At 42.3% G+C, this 25,888-nt stretch overlaps 1 protein-coding gene across 1 annotated transcript in view; it reads right to left on the reverse strand.

Annotated features, from left to right (window-relative positions):
- Positions 1-252: 252 nt before the first annotated feature.
- The window catches only part of cog6 (component of oligomeric golgi complex 6), a 124,512-nt gene continuing 98,876 nt past the window's right edge, over positions 253-25,888 (reverse strand). The window contains exons 13-19 of the mRNA XM_068033439.1: positions 25,263-25,380; positions 22,899-23,030; positions 21,109-21,276; positions 18,411-18,518; positions 18,263-18,316; positions 2,107-2,186; positions 253-1,682 (exon numbers count right to left, since the gene is read on the reverse strand). Of these exons, the coding sequence (XP_067889540.1) occupies positions 1,535-1,682; positions 2,107-2,186; positions 18,263-18,316; positions 18,411-18,518; positions 21,109-21,276; positions 22,899-23,030; positions 25,263-25,380 (808 nt within the window). The 3' untranslated portion in view covers positions 253-1,534. The remainder of the gene's footprint in view (positions 1,683-2,106; positions 2,187-18,262; positions 18,317-18,410; positions 18,519-21,108; positions 21,277-22,898; positions 23,031-25,262; positions 25,381-25,888) is intronic.

The raw sequence follows: 25,888 nt of genomic DNA on the forward strand, positions 1-25,888 counted from the left end.
AATCTGTTAGCTGGTCACGAAACTAAATTGATGCACCTGCACAGAAGTTGGCTGCTTAGACTGTCCCATCCTTCTGGTGATAATGATAAAATAGCAGCAAATTTAAAAGCCAAAAAAATGTAAAGATTACATAATTTAAAATTCCAAGTTACCTGTGTGGGGAAAAAATCTCAGGTCAATAAAGAGATTAGTAGAAATATTAGATATTCTTTCAAATTTTTTTTTACAAAAAAGTTTTTATTATACAATTTTTTGACAAAAGTACGGACTGTGATGGTGAGAAAATAAAATAGGGACATTTACGCACCAGTACTACTAACAGTAGCATCGCTAACTGACAGCTGCTTTTGGCAGGGTTCAAAACCCATTTGAAGAATTGGTTTTGATTTCCATCTCTAAACAAAGTCGTAGCAACAATCTTAAATGCCATCTACAGCAAACAAAACTGGCAATTCTTCTGGACATATCAGCTGGACTAAACGGTTTTCTCATTTCTTGCCTATGCCAGCCTCCCAATCCCCCACTCCCCCCACCTCTTTTTCTTCACCATCAGGAAAAGTTAGAAATGAAATAAAAATTCTGACATTCGAACCACTGTGCATGAAGTTCATTCTTAAATAATTCTGTATCTAAAATAATTCTGCAATGTAAGTACATGAAATGGTGTTGTGATCTTTAAACTACTGCTTGGTGATGTAGATGAACTCAATAGGGTAAACACCGAATTCTTCGTTTAACCCAAACTTTAATTTAAGGCCAAAAGTTTCCATATGCTATACCATCACCTATTGCAATGTAATTCATTATATACAAGATAATAAAGGTAATCATTTCGAACAAGAATATTGATCCAATTTTTACTTAAGATAAAATTTTCTGTCCTTCTTTCTATATCACTTTTAAACAGGGAATTTGTTAGGTGCATATTAACTACAAACTGGCCAAGTCACTTCCATAGAGAAGGTGACTTATCTTTTGGTGGAAAATACAATCTTTTCTTCTGATTCCCTTTGGTTTACCATGTTCATTCTATATATTTAAATGAATCTGCAAACAGATCCCCCTTCCTTTTTAGTCAATGAGGTCTCATCTTGCATTGTTTTGAGATTTGTAGCTGTACTGTTTAACATCCCTACTCACCTAAAACTGAATAAAACAAAAGTGCAAATTATACACTTGCTAGTTTAGGTTGCAGCCATGAAAGTTTCCAATCACACAGTACCTGTATAATGGTAAGAAAATGGTGCAAAGCACTTTTTAGTATAAATTATACCAGTTGCACAGTAGTCAGAACAATCTTTCCCTCCAAATACATGATATATTTTTGAAAATCAGATCAAGATTAAACCCCTCCCCCATCCGTGATATTAAAATAGTTCTATGACGTGATGTTAGCTAAACAGAATAAAGTGATATAGATTGTAAACACATAACGGAAACAAGGTAATGAAATCCAAAGCAAATTTTGATAGATTGAACAGGGAGGAAAAACACATGTACAGTGATTGATGTGAACTAGTCCTGTTAGAATTAGTTAGGATAGCAATGTCTGCACTTGCTGTGGAGATCTTTGCAGGATTGTTGTTGGTTCCTTGTACTCATTGGTTGGGTTCATAACTGCTGTGTAGATGTTACTGTAGGCACCACACACGAGCTCTGTGGATCGTTTGAAAATTTTCTCCCTGCAAATTAGAACAGAAATGGCCAAAAATGGAAATTTCACAACTGAATACGGACAGATTTCATGTACAACTGTGCCAGCAGCTATGCAGCATTCTAATACCCTTGCTTTTGGAGGGTTGGTTTCACTAAACTAGTCAAACTATAGGTCACAGGCAGCATCTGAATATTCCAAGCCCCACCCAAACCTTTTCTCTGTTTTTCGCTTTCAGATTCTGGTTGACCTGCTATTCATTTCCAGCATGTTTTATTTTTATTCCAGATTAGCAACATTGATTTTTAACCTTATCTATATTATAACAGTATAAGCAAACTGTTTTCCATTTGGATTAGATAGTTACATTCCCCACAAAAAGGCTTAAAATCATCAGTAGGATTAATAATGCATTTTTAAAGTGTTGCTATGAATCTTTCACATATACTCACTTTAGTGTTCCACTCAAAATGAAATTCAGTTGCGGCATTAATAGACTATCAGGAGAGGATAGATAACGATCAAATTGGACCTACAAAACACATAATCCAATTCAATTAGACATGGATATTCAAAAGTTTGCACTAACGATTTTTTACTGTGTTGAACTACAGAAGTTTTACAATAACAAGTAAAAGATTGAATTTTCTTAATTTAGCTAGATTGGTGGCAATTAAACTATTCATATCAGTATTGATTTTAATACATTAGAAATAACCTATGAGAGCAAAAATCTATATGAAGGAGTATTTTATGCATTTGTAAGTTTGTTGTGCCATCACAGGCACAATCGGCTGAACGGTCTTCTTCCGTGCTATGTCATTCCATGAACCAATGTCAAGGATGTCAGCACTAGGAAATTAACACTTTTCCAATTTAGACCATTCAATGCCAATATCAGGGTGTTCAGCTCAGGTACAGCCCACAACCTAGATATAATGTAAAGCTTCTCTACCTTGTCACAACTGTACCCTAACTACAAACTCACAAGAGTAGCTTTTTATTGCACCAGTGTAGATAGTGTAATTTCCTACAGTAGCTAATGCTATGGCCTCTAATTGTGATTGGTATAGTCGTAAATTGTAACCAGAATTTTGTTGTGGGGTTGAGAATGTTAAAAATTATTTCACTTGGGACCAATAAGGCCAGCAGAGAGAGAGAGAGAGAGAGAAAGATAGATGACTTTAATCCAATTGTTTCGTCCATGCAACTAGTTGCTGAGACAGTTGGGACTTTACTGATAATTTTTTCTAACAGTTCTAAGTCTTTCACCTCTCTGGAAGGCTCACAAATTCTTCCACAAATCTCTCAGCCATACCCCTCTGATTATGATCTAATGGCCCATCAATGTTTGGTCACTGCAATCATGCACTCACTCACAATTGTTTGTTCTTCAAATTAATTAGTGATGCTAGGGGCTGATAGGTAAGTTGGGTCTCTTTTTTCTGATAAAGAACTCAGTACTTTCAACCACTGTGAAATAATACATCAAAATAAATTAAATTTATAAGCATATTTTTGACATTTAAATCGAAGATAACAGGATTCCTTTATCTTGAGTTTTTTCCAAATTTTATTACAACAACTTATATTTATATAGTCCCAAAGTGCTTTATAGGGGCATTATAAAACAAAATATGACACCGAGCCATGTAAGGAGATATTAGGTCAGATGACCAAAAGCTTGGTCAAAGAGGTAGGTTTTAAGGAGGGTCTTAAAGGAGGAAAGCGAGGTAGAAAGGCGAGGAGATGTAGGGAGGGTATTCCAGAGCTTAGGTCCTCAGCAACCAAAAGCACAGCCACCAATGGTCGAGCAATTAAAATCGGGGATGATCAAGAGGCCAGAATTAGAGGAGCGCAGATATCTCAGAGAATGTGGGGCTGGAGGAAATTACAGAGATAAGAAGGGACGGGACCATGAAGGAATTTGAAAACAAGGATGAGAATTTTAAAATTAAGACACTGTTTGACAGGGTAACAATGTAGGTCAGTGACCATGGGGTGAATGAGATTAGGTGCGAGCTAAGGTACGGACAGCAGAGTTTTGGATAACCTCAAGTTTACAGAGCATAGCATGTGGGAGACCAGCCAGGAAGGAGTACATTGGAATAGTCAAGTCTACAGGTAGTGAAGGCATGAATGAGGGTTTCAGCAGCAGATTAGCTGAGACAAGGCACAGTTGGGTGATGTTGCAGAGGTGGTATTAAAAATGAGTAATATGGCTAGAATATATATATATATATATATAAAATCAGCTTGAAATGGGTAAAGGAATAGGTTAGTGCTGTAAGTTTTGTTTTACTGGAAAGTGCTTAGGGTTTCGTGTCCCCATAAACAAAGCCAATTGAATGATTATTCTCAGGTAATGATAGTTAGCTTAAACAAAGGGCCATAGCTGGATAAATGCATAAATAGATAACCATACTACAAAGCTGTGCTAGGCTTCTCAATCAATCTTGCTTAATTCGGACAGTGCTGGAATCTATAATTGATATGAAGGAATAGAATAGGGGTTACTTTAGTGAATCACCATGGTTCAACGGTTTGATAAGAAACAAGGACGCTGGACTAAATGGCCGTTTATGAACAGCTTTGGGCATAAATAAATGTTGATAGTACAGATATGGATAATGAAACTTTTGGGAGTTAGTTTGATGCTAGAGATGAAATGTTATTGGGGAGGATGGAATTGATCAGGGAGAACAGCTTGAGATTAGATCAGGAAAAGTGCTGTAATGGCCTGATTGATCAAGGGCAGAAGATACTTGTGAAAGTTCAAGGAGTTAATGGCAGGTGGATGACATTAGAGGCAGGTTTTCAACCTACTGTTCCAGTAAAGAACTCGACGTTTTATAGTGTATTTCAAAATAAGGTAAACCGATACTGGGCAAAAGGACCTAGTCAATAATCCATCCCAGTGTCCCTCCCTAAAAAAGGGTATAAAGTAAGAGACTTTGGGAAACCTCAGAGCAGTGGAGAAGAACTCTCAAGGAAGACTCCGGTCCAACACTGAGCAGTTCGAGAAGTCGAGAAGACTTGGGGCACCGAGAAAAGAAGTGGATGAAGAAAGACGAGCTGTTCACGCACACCAGCCATCCTAATCAACCTGGACTAGTATTCGCTACTTGTCACAGTCGTCTGTTTTTGCTGTATAACTGGTGTGTTATATCCCGTCTTCAACTCTAATTAAACTCAACATATCCACCATATTGATTGCAGTCGATCTTGATTGATTAGATAGTGATAACATCTTTCAAAGATTAAGATTATTACAAATTGAAAACAAGAATGAGAATTTTCAGCAAGCACAGGAGTAATGGGTAAAGGATACTTGATGAGAGTTAAGACATGGGTAGCAGAGTTTTGGATGACCTCAAGTTTAAAGAGGGTAGAATGTAGGAGACCAGCCAGGAGTGCATTGGAATAGTCAAGTCTAGAGGTAATGAAGGTATTAATGAGGGTTTCAGCAGCAGATGAGCTGAGACAAGGGCAAAGTTGGGTGATGTTACGGAGGTAGAAATAGGCGATGTTAGTGATGGCATGAATATGAAGTCAGAATGTGACACTAGGGTTGCAAACAGACTGGCTTAATTTCAGATTGCTGCCAGGAACAGGAAATGTAGTTTGGAGCGGGGACCGAAAACAATGGCTTCAGTCTTCCCAATATTTAATTGGAGGAAATTTCTGCTCATCTAGTACTGGATGTCAAATAAGCAGTCTGACAGTTTTGCAACAGTGGAGGAGTCGAGAGAGGTGGTGGTGAGGTAGAGCTGGGTGCCGTCAGCATACGTGTGAAAACAAATGCTGTGTGTTAGCTCAATCAAGAAAATAAATACTTGAAATATCTTTTTAAAATGTGACTCCTTGTTTGTTTTCTTCTACTATGTCAAATTATTACAAATTGCTTATGCGTATTTTATTTTTTCTGGAGCAATTTATTCTAGTCGTGCAGCAGAGATGTGATTCTATGATGCTAATAGAATTCAAACCTTTGTATGAGTTTACCTTGTGGTTTGGTTTTCAGTACATTTTGGAGGTAAAGGTGGAACTAGATTTGTGTAATGAGCACATACTTTCAAGGTCAGAGTCAAATGTTATGTGGGTAGATGTCCTTTTCAAAAACACAACCAAACCCTTGGCCTTGGTTTTGGAATGAGCTGTGCTTCTGCTATTTGTAAAGTTATAACACATACCTTGCTGGTTTTTAAACTCATATACATTAAGTACTTAAAGGGAAGTATTAGTCAACAAAACATTGGGCAATTCTCAACTTAAATTGTGACAAATACGACTTAAGGGGAAATAGGTAAGGTGGCATCAATGCTGAAATGGACTCAACTCTGAGCTTTATTGCTTTTCAGTAGTGGAAGGGCAAGTAAATGGAAACATGCCAGAGTTGAGTTGGGGACGGGAGTTGCGGTAGCTTGTGCAGGAATTGTGCAATCTTATGTTTTGTCCTTGGCATCATTTTTTAAGTAGTTCTGCCAATCACTAAGCTCACTCTGGGTTCAAACACAGGTCCCAAAAATGTAACAAGAGTTACATTTAGTCATCTAGTCCAAAAAGCCCATGTTGACTAATGTTAAATCAGTCAAATCCTTGTAAGAAAATCCCCTGTATTCCCAAACTTGATAAGAGATTAAAGAGACCACATAACCCTTTCAATGGCTGCACATATAAAAATGTAACCATGTTATATAAACACGTAAAAAGAATTAATGACCTTATTTAACTCAGATTTCCCCTCAGTGTTTTCGTGTTGACATGCTGGAATTCCAGCAGAGATGTCAGGAAGGAAATGGCCTCATATGGCACAACACAGTTACTAAAGCCATTTCCTCTCCACAATGACTAGACAAGTGCTTTTTGTACACTCAGTGAGATCAAGTTAGATTTTTGTTAGAAGTGAGACTAAAGACATATTTTACTCACATTAAGTGACAATATTCTAACTTTAAAAATAATGAAATTGTGTTTTCCACAAAAAGTGATTCATTAACATTGGTTTCTGTGCAGTAAAATAAACTGGGAGAGATGGGTAATGATTTGTGTTATGGCAAAATTTGTTGCCATTACAAAACACAAAGGAAACACATTTTAGTCACAACACAGATAGAGTGACCTGGCTCACAGGAGTATTCCATTTTCATTTTTTTGTCAGCTTTCCTGTAATTTATTTTCGGGCGGGGACTGCTTTTAGCTGAACCACTTTCAGGAAATTACAAAAAAGCTTCATTTGGGATGGAAAAGAACTGTTCAAAGATATATCTACTTCACTTTCCACATCACAACGTGATTTATCAAGTGAAAAGGAAGCTGGCCATTTCTGAATATATTTGGAAATGTGTTCTTATATAGTTATCACAAAACGGGATTTCCTAGAACCTCACAGGACCAATGGGGACGGTGGCGTGGTAATGTTACGGGGCTAGAAATCCAGAGGCTTGACTAATGCTGGTGGAATTTAAATTCAATTAATTAATAAATCTGGAATTAAAAGCTAGTCTCGGTAGTGGTGACCACGAAACTATCGGAATGTTGTAAAAGCTCACCTGTTTTACTCTTCCTTTAGGGATGGAAATCTGCTGTCCTTACCCTACATGTGACTCCAGACCCACAGCAATTGACTCTTAACTGCGCTCTGAAATGGCCTAACAAGCTGCTCAGTTGTACTATACTGCTACAGAAACGTCAAAAAAGAATAAAAGTGGACAGACCACCTGGCATCAACCTAGGCACCGGAAATTATAAAGGCACACACTGCCCAGTTGAACCATCAAAGTCATCCTTACTAACAACTCAGAATTTGTGCCAAAATTCGGAGAACTGTCCCACAGACTAGTCAAGGAACAGCCTGACATAGTCATACTTGCTGAATCACACCAATGCCGCAGAGTCCACCAAAACCCTCGCTGGGTATGTTCTCTTGAGGTGGCGGCACAGTGGTATACGGTTGGGAGGGAGTTGTAGTGGGAGTCCTCAACGTTGACTCTGGACCCCATGAGGTCTCATGGCATCAGGTCAAACATGGGCAAGGAAATCTCCTGATTACCATCTACCGCCCTCCTTCAGCTGATGAATCAGTACTCCTCCATGTTGAACACCTCTTGGGAGAAGCACTGAGGGTAGCAAGGGCACAGAATGTACTCTGGGTGGGTGATTTCAATGTCCAACAGTAAGAGTGGCTCAGTAGCACCATTACTGACCAAGCTGGCCAAATCCTGAAGAACATGTCTGCCAGGCTGGGCCTATCGCAGGTGGCGAGGGAACCAGCAAGAGGTAAAAACCTTCTTGACTTCGTTCTCACCAACCTACCTGTTGCAGATGACCGCATTGGTAGGAGTGACCACCGAACAGTCCTTCTGGAGACGAATCCCCATTCTCGCACTGAGGATACCATCCAATGTGTTGTACGGTACTACCATCATGCAAAATGGCATAGATTCAGAACAGATACAGGAGCTCAAAACTGAGCATTCATGAGGTGTTGTGGGCCATCAGCAGCGGCAGCAGATTTATATTCAACCACAATCTGTAACTTCATAGCTCGCTCCACCACTATCATCAAGCCAGGGGATCAACCCTGGTTCAATGAAGTGTGCAGGAGAGTATGCCAGGAGCAGCACAAGGCATACCTAAAAATGAAGTGTCAACCTGATGAAGCAACAGCAGAGGACTACATGCTTGCTTAACAGCGGAAACAGCATGCGATAAATGGAGCTAAGCAATCCCACAACCAACAGATCAGATCAAAGCTCTGCAGCCCTGCCACATCCAGTCATGAATAGTGGCAGACAACTGAATTACTAACCAGAGGATGAGGCACCACAAACATCCCCATCCTCAATGATGGGGAGCTCAGCCTGTCAGTGCAAAAGACAAAGCTGAAGCATTTGATTCCATTTTCAGCCAGAAGAGCCAAGTCCAGAAACGTTAATAAAAGCAAAATACTGCGGATGCTGGAAATCTGAAATAAAAACAAGAAATGCTGGAACCACTCAGCAGGTCTGGCAGCATCTGTGGAAAGAGAAACAGAGTTAACGTTTCGGGTCAGTAACCTTCTTTGGAACTAGCAAATATTAGAAATGTTAGAGGTTATAAGCAAGTGAGCCGGGGGTGGAGCAAGAGATAACAAAGGAGAAGGTGTAGATTGGACAAGGCCACATAGCTGACCAAGAGGTCATGGAGCAAAGGCAAACAATATGTTAATGGTGTGTTGAAAGACAAAGCATTTGTACAGATAGGGTGTTATCTGTACTATCTGTACTAATGCTTTGTCTTTCAACACACCATTAACATATTGTTTGCCTTTGTTCCATGACCTCTTGGTCAGCTATGTGGCCTTGTCCAACCTACACCTTCTCCTTTGTTACCTCTTGCCCCACCCCCGGCTCACTTGCTTATAACCTCTAACATTTCTAATATTTGCTAGTTCCAAAGAAGGGTCACTGACCCGAAACGTTAACTCTGTTTCTCTTTCCACAGATGCTGCCAGACCTGCTGAGTGGTTCCAGCATTTCCAGAAACGTTAACTCTGTTTGTGTCCACGCAGATGCTGTCAGACCTGCTGAGTATTTCCAGCACTTCCTGTTTTTATTATCACAGAAGCCAGTCTTCAGTCAATTTGACTCACTCCACGTGTTAACAAGAAACGGCTGAAGGCACTGGATGCGTATGGGCCCTGACAACAACCTGACAGGAGTACTGAAGACTGAAGTTCCAGAAGTAGCCACAGCCCTAACTAAGCTGTTCCAGTACACCTACAACACTGGCATCTACCTGAAAAATGTAAAAAATTGCCCAGGTATGTCCTGTCCACAAAAAGCAGGACAAATCCAACTCGGCCAATTACCGCCCCATCAGTTTACTGTCAATCATCAGCAAAGTGATGAAAAGTGTCGTCAATAGTGCTACCAAGTGGCACTTACAGAGCAATAACTTTCTCACTGATGTGCAGTTTGGATACCGCCAGGGCCACTCAGCTCCTGGCCTCATTACAGCCTTGGCTCAAGAGCTGCATTCAAGAGGTGAGGTGACAGTGACTGCCCGTAATATCAAGGCAGCATTTGACAGAGTGTGGCATCAAGGAGTCCTAGTAAAATTGAAGTCAATGGGAATCAGGGAGAAAACTCTCCACTGGTTGGAGTCATACCTAGCACAAAGGAAGGCGGCTGTGATTGTTGGAGGCCAATCATCTCATCTCCAGGACATTGCTGCAGGAGTTCCTTAGGGTAGTGACCAAGGCCCAACCATCTGCAGCTGCTTCATCAATGACCTTCCCTCCACCATAAAATCAGAAGTGGGGATGCACAATGTTCAGTATCATTTGCAACTCCTCAAATACTGAATCAGTCCATGCTCACACGCAGCAAGACTTGGACAATGTTCAGGCTTGGGCTGATGTGTCAAGTAACATTCGTGCCATTCAAGTACCAGACAATGACAATCACCAACAGAGAATCTAACCATCTCCCCTTGACATTCAACGACATTGTCATCGCTGAATCCCCCACTATCAACATCCTGGAGGTTACCATTGACCAGAAACTTAATTGGACCAGACACATAAATACCGTGGCTACAAGGGCAGGTCAGAGGCTGGGAATTCTGCACCGCATATCTCACCTCCTGAATCCCAAAAGCCTTTCCACCATCTACAATGCACAAATCAGGAGTTAGATGGAACACTCTCTACTTGCCTGAACGAGTGCAGCTAATTAATAATCTTACTGTAAAATAATTTTTAGGGATGAGTGACCATAATATGATAGAATTTTACATTATGTTTGAAAGTGAGGTTGTTCGATCTGAAGCCAGGGTGTTAAATTTGAACAAAGGAAATTATGAAGGTATGAGGGGCAAACTGACTGAGGTGGATTGGGAAAATACATTAAAAGGTATGACAGTACATAGGCAATGGATAGTCTTTAAAGAAATATTACATGGTTTAAAGCAACTATACATTCCTTCAAGGCACAAAAACCCCAAAAGTAAAGGCAGTCAACCGTGGAAAACAAAGTAAGTTAAGGATTGTATAAGATTGAAAGAAAAGGCCTATAAAGTTGCCAGTAATTTTAGATTAGAGATACAGCACTGAAACAGGCCCTTCGGCCCACCGAGTCTGTGCCGAACATCAACCACCCATTTATACTAATCCTACACTAATCCCATATTCCTACCAAACATCCCCACCTGTCCCTATATTTCCCTACCACCTACCTATACTAGTGACAATTTATAATGGCCAATTTACCTATCAACCTGCAAGTCTTTTGGCTTGTGGGAGGAAACCGGAGCACCCGGAGAAAACCCACGCAGACACAGGGAGAACTTGCAAACTCCACACAGGCAGTACCCGGAATCGAACCCGGGTCCCTGGAGCTGTGAGGCTGCGGTGCTAACCACTGCGCCACTGTGCCGCCCTCGGATATGACCCCCGCCCTGGGATACAGAGTAATAGTAGTAAATCTGAGGATTGGGAGTATTTTAGAATACAGCAAAAGAGGACGAAGAAACTGATAAAGAAAGGGAGAATAGAATATGAATGTAAGCTAGCAAAAAATATAAAAACGGACTGTAAAAGCTTCTACAGGTACATAAAAAGGAAACGTTTGGCAAAGACAAATGTGATTCCATTACAGGCAGAGTCAGGAGAATTTACAATGGGGAATAGAGATATGGCAGAGAAACTAAATGATTACTTTGTGTCTGTCTTCACTGAGGAAGATATAAGAAACCTCCCAGAATTAGAGATCCAAGGGATTAGGGAGAATGAGAAACTGAAAGAAATTTGTATTAGTAAGAAGGTTGTATTGGAGAAATTAATGGGGCTGAAGGCTGAGAAGTCTCCAGGACCTGGTATTCTACATCCGAGTGTTGAAAGTGGCAGCTATGGAGACAGTCGATGCATTGGTGATCATCTTCCAAAATTCTATAGATTCTGGAGCGGTTCCTGCAGATTGGAAGGTCACAAATGTCACCCCACTATTTAAGGAGGCAGGGAGAGAGAAAACAGGGAATTACAGACCTGTTAGCCTGACATCAGTCGCTGGGAAAATGCTAGAATATATTCTAAAGGATATGATAAATGGACACTCGGATAATAATGATCTGATTGGGCATAGTCAACATGGATTTATGGATGGGAAATCATGTTTGACGAACCTGCTGGAGTTTTTTCAGGATGTTACTAACAGAATTGATAAAGGGGAGTCGGTGGACGTGGTATACTTGGATTTTCAGAAGGCTTTTGATAAAGTCCCCCACAGGAGGTTGGTTAGCAAAATTAAAGCACATGGGATAGGAGGTAATATACTGGCATGGATTAAGGATTGGTGAACAGGCAGAAAGGAGAGAGTAGGAATAAACGGGTCATTTTCGCATTGGCAGGTTGTGACTAGTGGGGTACGGCAGGGATCAGTGCTTGGGCCCCAGTTGTTCACAATATATATTAATGATTTGGATGTGGGGACCAAATGTAGTATTTCCAAGTTCGCGGATGGGATACAGAATGGAGGTACAGTTGGGGGTGCTGAACAGTCAAATATAGAAGAGACACTAAGTCAGTCTTGAAGGTAGAGCAAATATAGACCTGTTAAGGCACAAGCGAATAAAGCAAGGCTGGATTGGATCTATTTTAATGCAAGGAGTCTTACAAGTAAGGCAGATGAATTGAGGACATTGATTAATACATGGGAATATGACATTACAGCTATCACAGAGACATAGTTGAGGGAAGTGCAGGACTGGCAGCTCAATATTCCAGGGTATAGAATCTTCAGGTGTGACGGGGGGATTGGGGGGGGGGGGGGGCGGTGAGGGGGATGTAAAAGAGGATGTGGCATTGCACTATTGATCAAGGAGTCAATTACTGCAGTAAGGAGGGATGTTATCTTAGAAGGTTCCTCAAATGAGGCCATATGGGTAGAACTTAAAAACAAAAAGGGGGCAATCATTTTGCTGGGAGTGTACTACAGGCCTCCAACTGGATAGTCTTACTGCAAAAGACTTAAAGGGGGCAGAATTCTTAAAGTGCATCCAGGAGAGCCTTTTGAGACAGCACGTAGAAAGTCCTACAAGAGAAGTGGTGGTACTGGACCTAATCTTAGTGAATGAAGCCGGACAAGTGGTAGAACTGTCAGTGGGGGAGCATTTCGGGGAAAGTGAGATTCTCTGTAAGAGAAATCTCTCTAAGATTTAAGGTAGTTATGCAAAAGGGCAAAGATGGACCGGAAATAAAGGTACTGAATTGGGGGAAGGCCAATTTCAATATGATAAAACAGGATCTGGCCAAAGTGGACTGGGAACATCTACTTGTAGGAAAATCTACATCTGACCAGTGGGAGTCATTCAAAAAAGAAATAGTGAGAGTTCAGGGCCAACATGTTCCCGCAAAGGTGAAGGGTAGAACCAACAAGTCCAGGGAACGCTGGATGTCAAGATGAGTGGATAAGCAACAAAAGGAGGCTTATGGCAGATTCAGAGGGCTGAAAACTGTGGAGGCCCTACAGGAGTATAGAAAGCTTAGGGGGGTACTTTAAAAAGTAATTAGGAGAGTGAAGGCGGGCATGAAAAAACACTGGCGGGCAAAATAAAGGAAAATCCCAAGGCATTTTATAAGTATATTAAGGGCAAGAGGATAATCAGGAAAAGAGTAGGGCCCAGTAGGGACCAAAGTGGCAATGAGTGTGTGGAGCCGGAGGACGTAGATGAGGTTTTAAATCATTACTTTTCATTGAGTTTCTCTATGGAGAAGGACGATGTAGGTGTAGAGATCAGGGAGGGGGATTGTGATATACTTGAACAAAGTAGCATTGAAAGGGAGGAGGTATTAGTGGTTTTAGCGGGCTGAAAAGTAGATAAATCCCCAGGCCCAGATGAGATGTATCCCAGGCTGTTATGTGAGGCAGGGAGGAGATAGCAGGGGCTCTGACACAAATTTTCAAATCCTCTCTGGCCACAGGAGAGGTACCAGAGGACTGGAGGACAGCAAATGTGGTACCATTATTCAAGATGGGTAGCAGGGATAAACCAGGTAATTACAGGCCAGTGAATCTAACACCAGTGGTAGGGAAATTATTGGAAAAAATTCTGAGGGACAGGATTAATCTCCACTTGGAGAGGCAGGGATTAATCAAGGATAGTCAGCATGGCTTTGTCAGGGGGAGATCATGTCTAACAAACTTGAATTTTTCGAGGAGGTGACTAGGTGTGTAGTTGAGGGTAAAGCATGTAGTTGATGTAGTCTACATGGACTTCTGTAAAGCTTTTGATAAGGTCCCGCATGGGTAATTGGTCAAGAAGATAAGAGCCCATGGGATCCAGAGCAAATTGGATCCAAAATTGGCTTAGTGGCAGGAGGCAGAGGGTGATGGTCGAGGGTTGTTTTTGCGAGTGGAAGCCTGTGACCAGTGGTGTACTGCAGGGATCGGTGCTGGGACCCTTGCTGTTTGTAGTGTACATTAATGATTTAGACGCGAATATAGAAGGTATGATCAGTAAATTCACAGATGACACAAAAATTGGTGGTGCTGTAAATAGTGGGGAGGAAAGCCTTAGATTACAGGACGATATAGATGGGCTGGTAAGATGGGCAGAGCAGTGGCAAATGGAATTTAATCCTGAGAAGCGTGAGGTGATGTATTTTGGGAGGTCTAACAAGGCAAGGGAATATACAATGGATGGTAGGACCCTAGGAAATACAGAGGGTCAGAGGGACCTTGATGTACTTGTCCATAGATCACTGAAGGCAGCTGCACAGGTAAGATGGCTGAGAGGGGCACCTGATTGAGGTATACAAAATTATGAGGGGCATAGATAGGGTGGATAGGAAGAAACCATTCCCATAGTGGAGGTGTCAATAACCAGGGGGCATAGATTTAAGGTAAGGGGCAGGAGGTTTAGAGGGGATTTGAGGAAAAATATTTTCAACCAGAGGGTGGCTGGAATCTGGAACACACTGCCTGAAAGGGTGGTAGAGGCAGAAACCCTCACAACATTTAAGAAGTATTTAGATGAGCACTTGAAACGCCATAGCATACAAGGCTACGGGCCAAGTGAGGGGAAATGGGATTAGGATAGGTGCTTGATGGCCGGCACGGACATGATGGGCCCGAAGGGCCTGTTTCTGTGCTGTATAACTCTATGACAAAACTAGGTGGGAATGTGTGTTGAGAGGAAGATGCAAAGCAACTTCAAGGGGATTTGGACAAACTTCATGAGGGACCAAGAACGTGGCAGATGGAATATAATGTGGAAAATTGTGAGGTTATCCACTTTGGTAGGAGGAACAGATGTGCAGAGTATTTCTTAAATGCTAAGAGATTAGAAAGTGTTGAGGTACAAAGGGACCTGGATGTCCTTATCAATAAGTCACTGAAAGCTAATATTCAGGTGCAGCAAGCATTTAGGAAGGCTAATGGTATGTTAGCCTTTATCACAAGAGGATTTGAGTGCAGGAGTAGTGAAGTCTTGCTTCAATTGTATAGAACCTTCATTAGAGTACACTTGGAGTACTGTATGCAGTTTTGGTCCCCTGACCTTAGGAAGGATATTATTGCCACGAAGGTTCATCAGACTTTTTCCCAGGATGGTGGGACTGCCCTATGAGGACAGATTGGAGAAACTGGGCCTGTATTTAGTTTTCTTTTTTAGTTTTAGAGATACAGCACTGAACCAGGCCCTTCGGCCCACCGAGTCTGTGCTGACCATCAACCACCCATTTATACTAATCCTACACTAATTCCATATTCCTACCACATCCCCACCTGTCCCTATATTTCCCTACCACCTACCTATACAATTTATAATGGCCAATTTACCTATCAACCTGCAAGTCTTTGGCATATGGGAGGAAACCGGAGCACCCGGAGGAAACCCACGCAGACACAGGGAGAACTTGCAAACTCCACACAGGCAGTACCCAGAATTGAACTCGGGTCGCTGGAGCTGTGAGGCTGCGGTGCTAACCACTGCGCCACTGTGCCACCCGAGTTCTCTCGAGTTTCAATGAATGAGAGGTGCGCTCATTGAAACCTACAAAATACTTAAATGGATAGACAGGATACATGCAGCTAAGATGTTTCTTCTGGTTGGGGAGTCCAGAACCAGGGGACACAATTTCAAAATAAGGGGAAAGCCACTTAGGACAGAGATGAGGAGAAATTTCTTTACTCAGAGGGTTGTGAATCTTTGGAATTCTCTACCCCAGAGGACTGTGGAAGCTCAGTCATTGAGTATGTTTAAAGCAGAGATTGACAAATTTCTAAATACAAATGACATAATGGGATATGAGGATAGTGTGGAAAAAAGGCATTGAAGTGGATGATCAGCCATGATCATATTGAATGGCAGGGCAGGCTCGATAGGCTGAATGGCCTACTCCTGCTCCTATATTCCTATGTTCCAACACTCAGCAAGCTCAACACCATCCAGGCAAAGTAGCAGACTTGATCGGCACCCCATCCACCATCTTAAACATTCACACCCACCACCACCAACCCACAGTTGCAGCAGTGTGTACCGTATACAAGAGGGACCTTTGACAGCACCTTCCAAATCCCTGACCTCTACCACCCAGAAGGACAAGGGCAGCAGACCATGGGAACACCATCACCGACAAGTTTCCCTCCAAGCCACACACCATTCTGATTTGGAACTATATTGCCGTTCCTTCACTGTCACTGGGTCAAAATCCTGGAACCCCCTTCCGAACAACACTGTGGGTGTACCTACACCACAGAGACTGCAGCAGTTCGAAAAGGCAGCTCACCACCACCTTCTCAAGGGCAATTAGGGATGGGCAATAAATGCTGGCCTTGCCAGCGATGTTCACATCCCATGAAAGAATATAAAAACAAAAATGGCAAGTCAAACCATTGCACCTTCACCACTGCTCCTAAACACATTCTTACATGATATTCTAAGACAGGAGCTGTGCCAAAATCCCAGTTTATTCTCTGTGGCCTGCATCTATCTGAAAGGATTCAAAACTGAGCACAGTTCATGTACAATGAAAAAATGTGTGATGTGCTCTTTATTCAATGGTTGTCATATTGTTTCTCTGATTTTCCTGCACTGGACCTTTGGACCCACTAAAACATTGGCTCTGTGGGAGCAATCTTGCCTCTTAGTCAGAAGATGGGGGCTCAAAAGTCCACACCAAACACATAATTTAGGCTAACATTTCAGTGCAGTAATGAGGGAGAGCTGCACTGCCAGAGGTGCCTTCTTTCAGATGAAACGTTAAACTGAGACCCCATCTGCTGTCTCAATAAGAAAGACTTGCATTTATATAGCGCTTTTCATGACCACGGGACGTCTCAAAGCGTTTTACTGCCAATTAAGTATTTTTGAAGTGCAGTCACTGTTGTAATGCATGAAACGCAGCAGCCAGTATGCACACAACAAACTCCCACAAACAGCAATGTGATAATGACTGGATAATCTGTTTAAGTGATGTTGATTGAGGGAAAAATATTGGCTGGGATACCGGGAATAACTCTCCTACTCTTCTTCAAAATAGTGCCATGGGATCTTTTACATCAACCTGAGCAGCCAGATGGGGCCTCGGTTTAACGTCTCATCTGAAAGACGGCACCTCCAACACTGCAGCGTTCCCCGCGTACTGCACTAGAGTGTCAGCCTTGATTTTTGAGCTCAGGCCCTTGAGTGGGACTTGAACCTGGAACCTTGTGACTCAGAAGCAAGAGTGCTGACAACTGAGCCACAGCTGACACTAATAAGGTGGACATAAAAGATTCCATGGCACTATTCAAAGAATGGCAGGGGAGTTTGGCCAATATTTATCCCTCAACATCATCACTAAAGCAGATTATCTATTATCCCCCTGCTGTTTGTGGGACCTGGCTGTACATATATTGGCTTCCCCATTTCTCTACATTACAACAGTGATTACACCTCATTGTATTTAATTGGCTGTACAGCACTTTGGGATGTCCTGTGTGAAAGGTGTCATATAAATGCAAGTTCCTTATTTATGTCAGGTTGTTTTACTTGTGGTGTAGTAATCTATTCTGAAAATTCCACAAAAATAGTGTTGCTGTGCTCTGTTGCTGGAGAAGAGGTGAAGGAGGAGGGTGGCTGTGAAAAGCAACAGATCAGGATTGAATTGTGGTTGAATATTCTGGAGCTTCTCTTATTTACACAAGAGAAACTCTGCAGAACTTTTGCATGGAAAATTAAATAAGGGAGGACGAAGAAGAATCATGCAGGTGTAGACAGTACATTGTTTGTCAAAGGAATAGGCTTGATGGGCAAAACCATCTTTTCTTGTTCCATGCATTCTTTAGCTATATTCTTTTTACATATGTTATCAATACTTTATCAAAGTGTGGAATGTTATGGAATGCGTCGATCCTTAGCAAGCAATCTTCAAGGAAATAAAATTGCTTTAAATGTAAACACAAAGAGGTGCACTGCAGCTAACGGAGATTCAAAATGGATAGAAATACCTGAGCTGGGACAAAATATAGTTGCCTTACAAAATATGATATAAATATATCTTTGCAAGGATTATATGTTGTAGAATTTTGCTCTTTTTTATTGTTCATCAAAAACTACAAACGATTTTTTGAATTTCACACTTACCATGGCAGCTTTCAGTGACCCTCCATCCATGTTAGGAAGATTGGATAAAGGACCCTAATACAAAGAACAAAAAGAGAGTTTAGAAATGTGACATGCATGGCTGTCCTGTCATGAATCAGAGTGGTCAATTACGTACATAGGTATTTACCTGCTCTGGTTTGTGTTGTTGTACACCGTTGTAAATGTAACTTAATCCCGCCCTGGTTAATACAAACGAGGCCTGTTCGTTTATTAAAGTATCTAAGTGAGCTTCAATCTGTGGAAAGAAATGAAAAACATGTAAACAAATTTTTAACAAGAACCTGAATTGCATCCACACAGTATGAAGAACAGAACTTATGGATTGTTGAGATGTGATCCAACTTGCATTCCATGATCATATCAGTTAAGTAATTTTCTGACCATGCTTTGGAAGCAGTTCATGCATGCCCCCAAACAGCTCCATTCAACAGCTGAGAATGTCCTGAGCTGAACTATGAAAAGCTAGTACACTTGAGTTCACAGCAGTTCCCAGGCGACTTCTGAGCTAACCTACCACTCCAGTGTGCACACAGGCTACATTTGTAACATAAATCATCAGAATGACTCACGTAAGAGAACTGATTCAACTCACTGGATCTCCGTTTCATAAGTAATTAATTAAAATCTACTAATTAGGTGCTATCTTAGCCATACATGTGTCAGCCATGGCTCAGTTGGTAGCAGCTTCATCTCGGAGTCAGAGGTTCTGCATTCAAATCCCACTTGAGCACAAAAATGAAAGTTGGCACTCCAGTGTAGCACTGAGGGAGTGCTGTACCGTCGGAGATACCTTCATTCGGACGAGACGTTAAGCCAAAGCCCCATTTGCCCTCTCAGGTGTACGGAAAAGATGTCCTGGCACTATTTCAAAGAAGAGCAGGGGAGTTATCTCCAGTGTCCTGCCCAATATTTATCCCTCAATTGACATCACAAAAACAGATTACCTGGGCATTATCACACTGCTCTCTGTGGCAGCTTGATGAGCACAAACTGGCTGCCTTTTCCTACATTATAACAGTGATTACACTTCAAAAGTACTTCACTGGCTGTAAAGTGCTTTGGGACATCCTGTTGTCGTGAAAAGGTTTTACATAAATTCAAGTCTTTCTTTCCATACTACTACTTTTGGGGCAAGTACTATTCTACACTTTCCTTTTTCTTTAACACCAAGAGTAAAAGAGTGAATGTGTGGATGCTATTTCTGACTGTCTACCGAAACTGTGCATTCAAACATATGGGCTTAATTATGGCAAGGCAAAAATAATATAGGAGTGCATTGCTTTGGAAGAACAAACATTTAGATTATGAGAAGGATATTGGTGAATGTCAGGTAAAAAAAATCAAATACTTAGGAAATGTAGAAACGTACAACCCTAAGCAGAATAAAGCTAAGGCTGAGACCAGTGGCCAAATTTTATCAGCCCTCTAAGGACAGGCAGGGTGGCGCGGGAGCCCATTAAATTGCAAGGGAAGCCAGTGGGTGGACTGCCGAGGATGGCCTTCCCGCCTAAAGCTCAACTGAAGCCCTTAAGTGGCCAATTAATGACCACTTAAGAGCCTCATCCCACTGCCACTGGCATTTCACCAGCAGTGGGTGGGGGCCTCCGCCTCTTGGGGAAGTCACCCAATAACAGCAGGCAGCCTCCATGTGGGCTGATCGGGGTGGTTCTCCTGTTTGGGAAATCTGTGACCCACGCAGGGCCCCTACAGCAAAGACTACCACTGTGGCAACATCCCCTTCCCCCAACAACCCACCCCTCACCGGAGCCTGCCTGACTGGCCATGGCAAGCCTGCCCTCAATTACCTACACTCCAGGGCTTCCTGGCTGCGCCTTGTCCCAGGGTTACTGCAGTACCAGCAGTGGCTATCGTTCCCGGTGGCTCTGCTGGGACTGCTGAGCTGCTGGTACTCTGATTGGCCGGCAGCTCTGGGAGGCAGAACCCCGATCTTTAAAGGAACGGGGACCCCGGTGCCAGGTAGTTAATTGTCTGAGCGCCATTAACTGTAGCTGAGTGTCCCCAAAACGGCCGAAGCATAGAGGAGGGGGAGGAAAGTGGCCCTTAAAAATAATCTGAGCCATTGCCACTCTGGATACCGACTTTTCACGATTGCAATTTTCTCCCCCCACCTCAAACTACCTTGCTGAAGGCTGCCTCGGCCCAATCCTAAGGCCTGTTTGACATCCCACAGCTTGCCTCCAAAATTTTAATGAGGGCGGGATCTTAAAATCACCAGGGCCTCTTCGACGCTAGAAGAGGAGGTGACCAGATTGCCCAAAAGTCAAAATCGATGGCAGTGTCGGCATAGTAGTTATGAGGAACCCAGCCTGGTTCTGGAAGCAGCGGTCTGAAAAGTTTGAAACTTTTAGCAAACTGTATTAGTAGATTTGCAGAACATACTTGAAAAAGTTGCACATCAGAGACTTTTAAAGCAGGTACAACATGTGTAATCTTTGGTTAAGTAGCTCTCTCAACTGAAAATTGAACAGAAAGCAGGAAGCGATGATTCGTGGGGGAAAACGATTACAAAGTAACCAGTGGAACTCCACAGAGCCTTCTGGCATTTAAACGGGAAATCATGGAAATGTGAAATAAAAGCAGGTATGCATGAAATGCAAATCAGGACAATCAACATGTCCCTGAGAAAGAAAGAATAGCTGATGCTTGAAGCTTTAGATGTGATATTCTGCCGGTCTATAACATTGTCACTCACAACTTTAAATGCAATTCTCGAGCTAATATAGGATTATCCTGAAGACAAGTCTAGCTGAACTAAAATCTCCTCTAATTACAGTTACTTTTCACTTATGAGCACTGATGTATACCTGAAATTGAAGCATCTCAAGTCGCTTATCAGTAAATTCAAAGAGAGCCAAAGTTGTCTTCATCATGTATAGAGAGTTTACCATGTAGGTTGCCATGTCAGCAGTGTCAAGGTTACTGGCAGATACAGTGCACAACTGTAATAGTGGGTCCATTATACAGGAAAGTACCTGATGGTAGAAAGTAAAATATTTCAACATGTTTGTTTAGATAAACAGCCTCCCTGAGATTTTGTTACGAGCTGCATGATACTTTCAAAACGTTCAGAGTTGACACCTCACCATCCCTGTCCTCTTTGAATGCACCTACTTGTCTCTTAAACTCAATTGTAACCATTCACTTGTTTTTTTTTCTGAAATCACAGCAGGCAACATGCACTCCATCACAGTTTTCTGATTGTAATTCCCAGCTTGAGTTTTTAATCTTAGCCAGAGTAGCTGGCACAGTGGCGCAGTGGTTAGCACCGCAGCCTCACAGCTCCAGCGACCAGGGTTCAGTTCAGGGTACTGCCTGTGTGGAGTTTGCAAGTTCTCCCTGTGTCTGCGTGGGTTTTCGCCGGGTGCTCCGGTTTCCTCCCACAGCCAAAGACTTGCAGGTTGATAGGTAAATTGGCCATTGTAAACTGCCCCTAGTGTAGGTAGGTGGTAGGAGAATGGTGGGGATGTGGTAGAGAATATGGGGTTAATATAGGATTAGTATAAAAAATGGGTGGTTGTTGGTCGGCACAGACTCGGTGGGCTGAAGGGCCTGTTTCAGTGCTGTATCTCTAGATATAGATATAGCTGTGAAAGGCACAGAGTGGAGGCTGATTGCTTCTTGATGAAAATGGAAGGAATCACTGTAAGTGACAGAAGTAGAATAACTGGACTCACTTTCAAACAAGTAGTTAGATATTGGTGATCTGGAAGGAGGACAGCTGGCTTACCCCTTGAAAATACTGGTAGCCCAAAGAAACAGAAAAGGTGGGAAACTTTTAAAATAATTAAACAAAAAGTAGATTTTAAAACTGCTTGCCTGCTCAGTGGAATTTCAACTTATTAGCTTTGACATTTCACTGTGCAACTTTGAATTCAGTTCAACCTTTCAAATTTGGAACTGCCACACAACAGAGAATAGACTATAAACTTTCTCAGGTCTTAGAGGGCCAGCAAATAACAGGCATATACAGTAAAATAAAACTGCTGAACCAGAGAGAAATGAATTGAAACTAAATGCAATACAGTGCTTGATTATTTTTTTCTATATAAAAGGAGTATACTGCAAACTGCAGCATCAGCCTGTGCAATGAGATGAGGTCTTGAGACTTAGATTCCCATTCCTGTTGACCTATGTTTAGAGTAGGAATGATGAGGCTTTTTATCTTCATGTCTCCCTGTGTGCATAACCACACAACACTGTTGGGCTGCAAATACTAACAAATCTTGGTGTTCTGGTTTAGGAAGTATCCACAAATTAGGTTAGAAATAGCACTTCAAAACCTCCATGAAAACATGAATGAAAAATAAGTCAAAACAGAAGTTAGCTGGGCCGCTTGGGCCATGATTTGGACATTCCTGCACTAGAGAGGTAAAAACCCCATTAAAGAGTAAGTTTTTGACATTTATAGAATAGAGTTCTAAAAATGATAAAACAGACTTCAATGCATTCAAAACCGAATTCTTGGAAATATAGGTGCAGCACCTTTACAAGCCACAAATATTTCTGGGATACAAACAAGTGTAAAAATGAAAACACTTGTAGAATTTCAAACTATAACCAAAGGAGCCACATTTTTGCACAAGTTTCAATTTACCTGGACAAAATCTGCTTGTCGTGCATCCAGCGGTATAACTGAGGAGTCATGACAGGAAAGCACTTCACGCAAGAGAGAGAGAGTGTGATTCAGGGCACTGGTAGGTCCTAGGTCAGGAGGGGGGAGTTCAACCTGTGTGAATTGAAACTGAGACATTAGTTTCTTCCTTAATAGTCACTATAACAACAGCTAACATTCATATAGCATCTTTAATGCAGTAAAATGTTAAAATGTCCCAAGGTGCTTTGCAAGGGTATTATCAAAACAAATTTGGCATCAAGCCACATAAGGAGAAATTAGGACAGCTTGGTCAAACAGGAAGGGTTTAAGGAGCATCTTAAAGTAGGAGAGAGTGGAAGGGAGGTGGAGAAGTTGATGGCGGGATTCGAGAACTTAGGGCTGGCTTTCAGTGGCAGGGGTACCAGCGATGGAATGGATGGCGAAAGGCAACCCCTCCTTGGCAATTTGCTGGACCCCCGGCCAAATTCAACAGTGGGCAGGCAATTAATAGCCTGCAGTAGGGGATGCCGTCCCTTTAAGGGACAAGATCTCGACCCAAGATCACTGAGAGGGCCAGCTGCCCAGCAGTCCCTGCAGTGCCACTGGAAGCGGAGCCACTGCTGTGCTACTGCAGGAGGCCCAGAGCAGTAGCCAAGGAGTGGGGGGGGGGCGTGGGGTAGTCCTTGCTGAGGACGAAGGAGTTGGTCTTTCAGTGGGAAGGACCTTGCCACTTGGGGTGGAGGGGGGGGGGTGTGATCACTGGGCCAAAGGGTGCCCTATAAGGAGGGCCCACCACCACCTCCAGCCTGCACGCAGCCTGCCAGATTTCACTCGGCTTCTCCCCATGTGACACGTGACAGAGGGCCTCCCCCCGCCACTGGTAAAATATTAGCAGTAGTGGAAAGAGGCCCTTAATTGGCTACTTAAGGGCCTCAATTGGTCTCTGGGCGAGAAGGCCATCCTTGACCTTCCCTGCCCCAGGTAAAATTGGAAAGGTGACGGGCACTCTACTCCCTGCCTTCCCTCGCCATTTTATGCAACCCCGCTCCCCCCACTGCCTCCCAGTCCATCCCTAGAATGCTGATAAAATCCAGCACTTAGACCCTCGGCAGCTGAAGGCATGACTACTCATGGTGGAGCGATGAATATTGGGGGATGGATAAGAAGCCAGAATTGAGGAAACATAGCAATCTCAGAGGGTTATAGGCAACGCTCCCTTTAAGCTCCGTGGGTCTGTGGCAGTGCCATAGGCCAGAGCTAATTGCGCAGGGAACAAATAGGCTGCGCACAAGAAGCGGTCCCTTTAAGATCTGCACATATGCGGCCATGTGGCAATCTTAAAGAGCTCACTCAGTGCAACGAGCAGGCTGTGCACAGTGAAGGAGAATCAGAGGGAACAATTGATTGTAAAGATCAGAATTTTAAAATCGAGGCATTTCCGGATCTGGATCCAATGTAGGTCAGTAAGCCCAAGAGTGATGGGCGAACAGGACTGGAACTTGGTGCAATTTAGGATACAAGCAGCAGAGTTTCGGATGAACTCAAGTTTATGGAGGGTGCAAGGTGGCTGGCTGGCCCAGAGAGCACTGGAATAGTTGAGTCTAGGTAACAAAAACATGGATGAGGGTTTCAGCAGCAGGTGAACTGAGGCAGGGATGGAGGTAGATGATGGTAGGGAGGTGGAAGTAGGCGGTCTTGGTATGATACCTAAACAGATTTTGTTGAGCGAAATTCTAAACAAGGCAGTCGCAATTGCTCTGAGCCTTCACTTAAGTACATGCTGGAACCTCTTTTAAAATTTAACTTGTTTGATGCTCCTAATCCCTATGAATGCTTGCAATTAAGTACAGTAATTAAGAAATTATTTTCTCAGTTAGCCTTTTATAATCACAATTTTAAAGGATCTAGCTAATTAGCTAGAGAAAATGACCGGTTAATTTTAATAACTATAGAATATAGTAAGCAGGACAGCCCATGCTGGGTAAAAGGTTTATGGGCAGGTTATACAGTATAACTATTATTGAAAGGTGTGGTCAAGAACGTGACATTAAAACCTTGGTATTTGTTCATTTTAGAGTTTAAAAGGAGTACGAATGGAAAATAGACACTAACCTTTTTGAAAATCTTGATTGAGTATATTACATGTCAAGTTAAGATTAGAGCTACATTCCCTAAACTATCCCTTATAATCTTCCAGCTACTCCGTTTACAAAAATGTGAATTTTGGCAATAGCACTGAAAAGAATGCAAGAAATTGAGAATGTTCCAAAGCCGCACAGAGCTTGTTATTTTCTTTTGCTATCAGTTGATTTATACTGGAAGAGGATCTACTGAAGGTTACTGCAAAGATTGATGTTAATCCACCTTATCCATTAATTTACTGGCATGAAGACCCAGGCTATTGAAGAACATTTTCTTGCTTAGGACATGCATTTCTTCAATTGTGGTCAGCAGTGTGGCTGCACAGTTTCCAACAATTCCACTGTTGAAAGGAAAAATAGTAATCAGGTTTGCAAGTTTTGGTTGAATGTCATTACCAATGAATTAGTGGGTAAATGCACCATAATGTGGCCCCATACAAACATAGAAAATTACTGGTCTATGCTGAGACAACTCTACTCACATAGGGTGGCAGTAGGAGCACCACAACTTGCTCCTCAGCCATACGATCATTTCCCTGCAATCACTGTGATACCATTATGGTTGACTAGCTGGCCCACTGTCTAAGCTCGCACATAGGGTAACTATGCTACCCCTAACAGCTCAAAAGATTATGTCTATGAGCCATAGAGACTTGAACAGTCCCAGGTTTAATCCACACCACTGTTCAGTTACATAAGAAATAGGAAGAGGAGTAGGCAATATGCCTCCTTGAGCCTGCTCCGCCAATTAATAAGATCATGCCTGATCTGATATTGGTCTCAACTCCACTTTCCTGCCTGTTCCCCATAACTCTCGATGCCCCTATAGTTCAAGAATCTGTCTATCTC

Source organism: Heterodontus francisci, chromosome 6, assembly GCF_036365525.1.
Source record: "Heterodontus francisci isolate sHetFra1 chromosome 6, sHetFra1.hap1, whole genome shotgun sequence".
NCBI lineage: Eukaryota > Metazoa > Chordata > Chondrichthyes > Heterodontiformes > Heterodontidae > Heterodontus > Heterodontus francisci.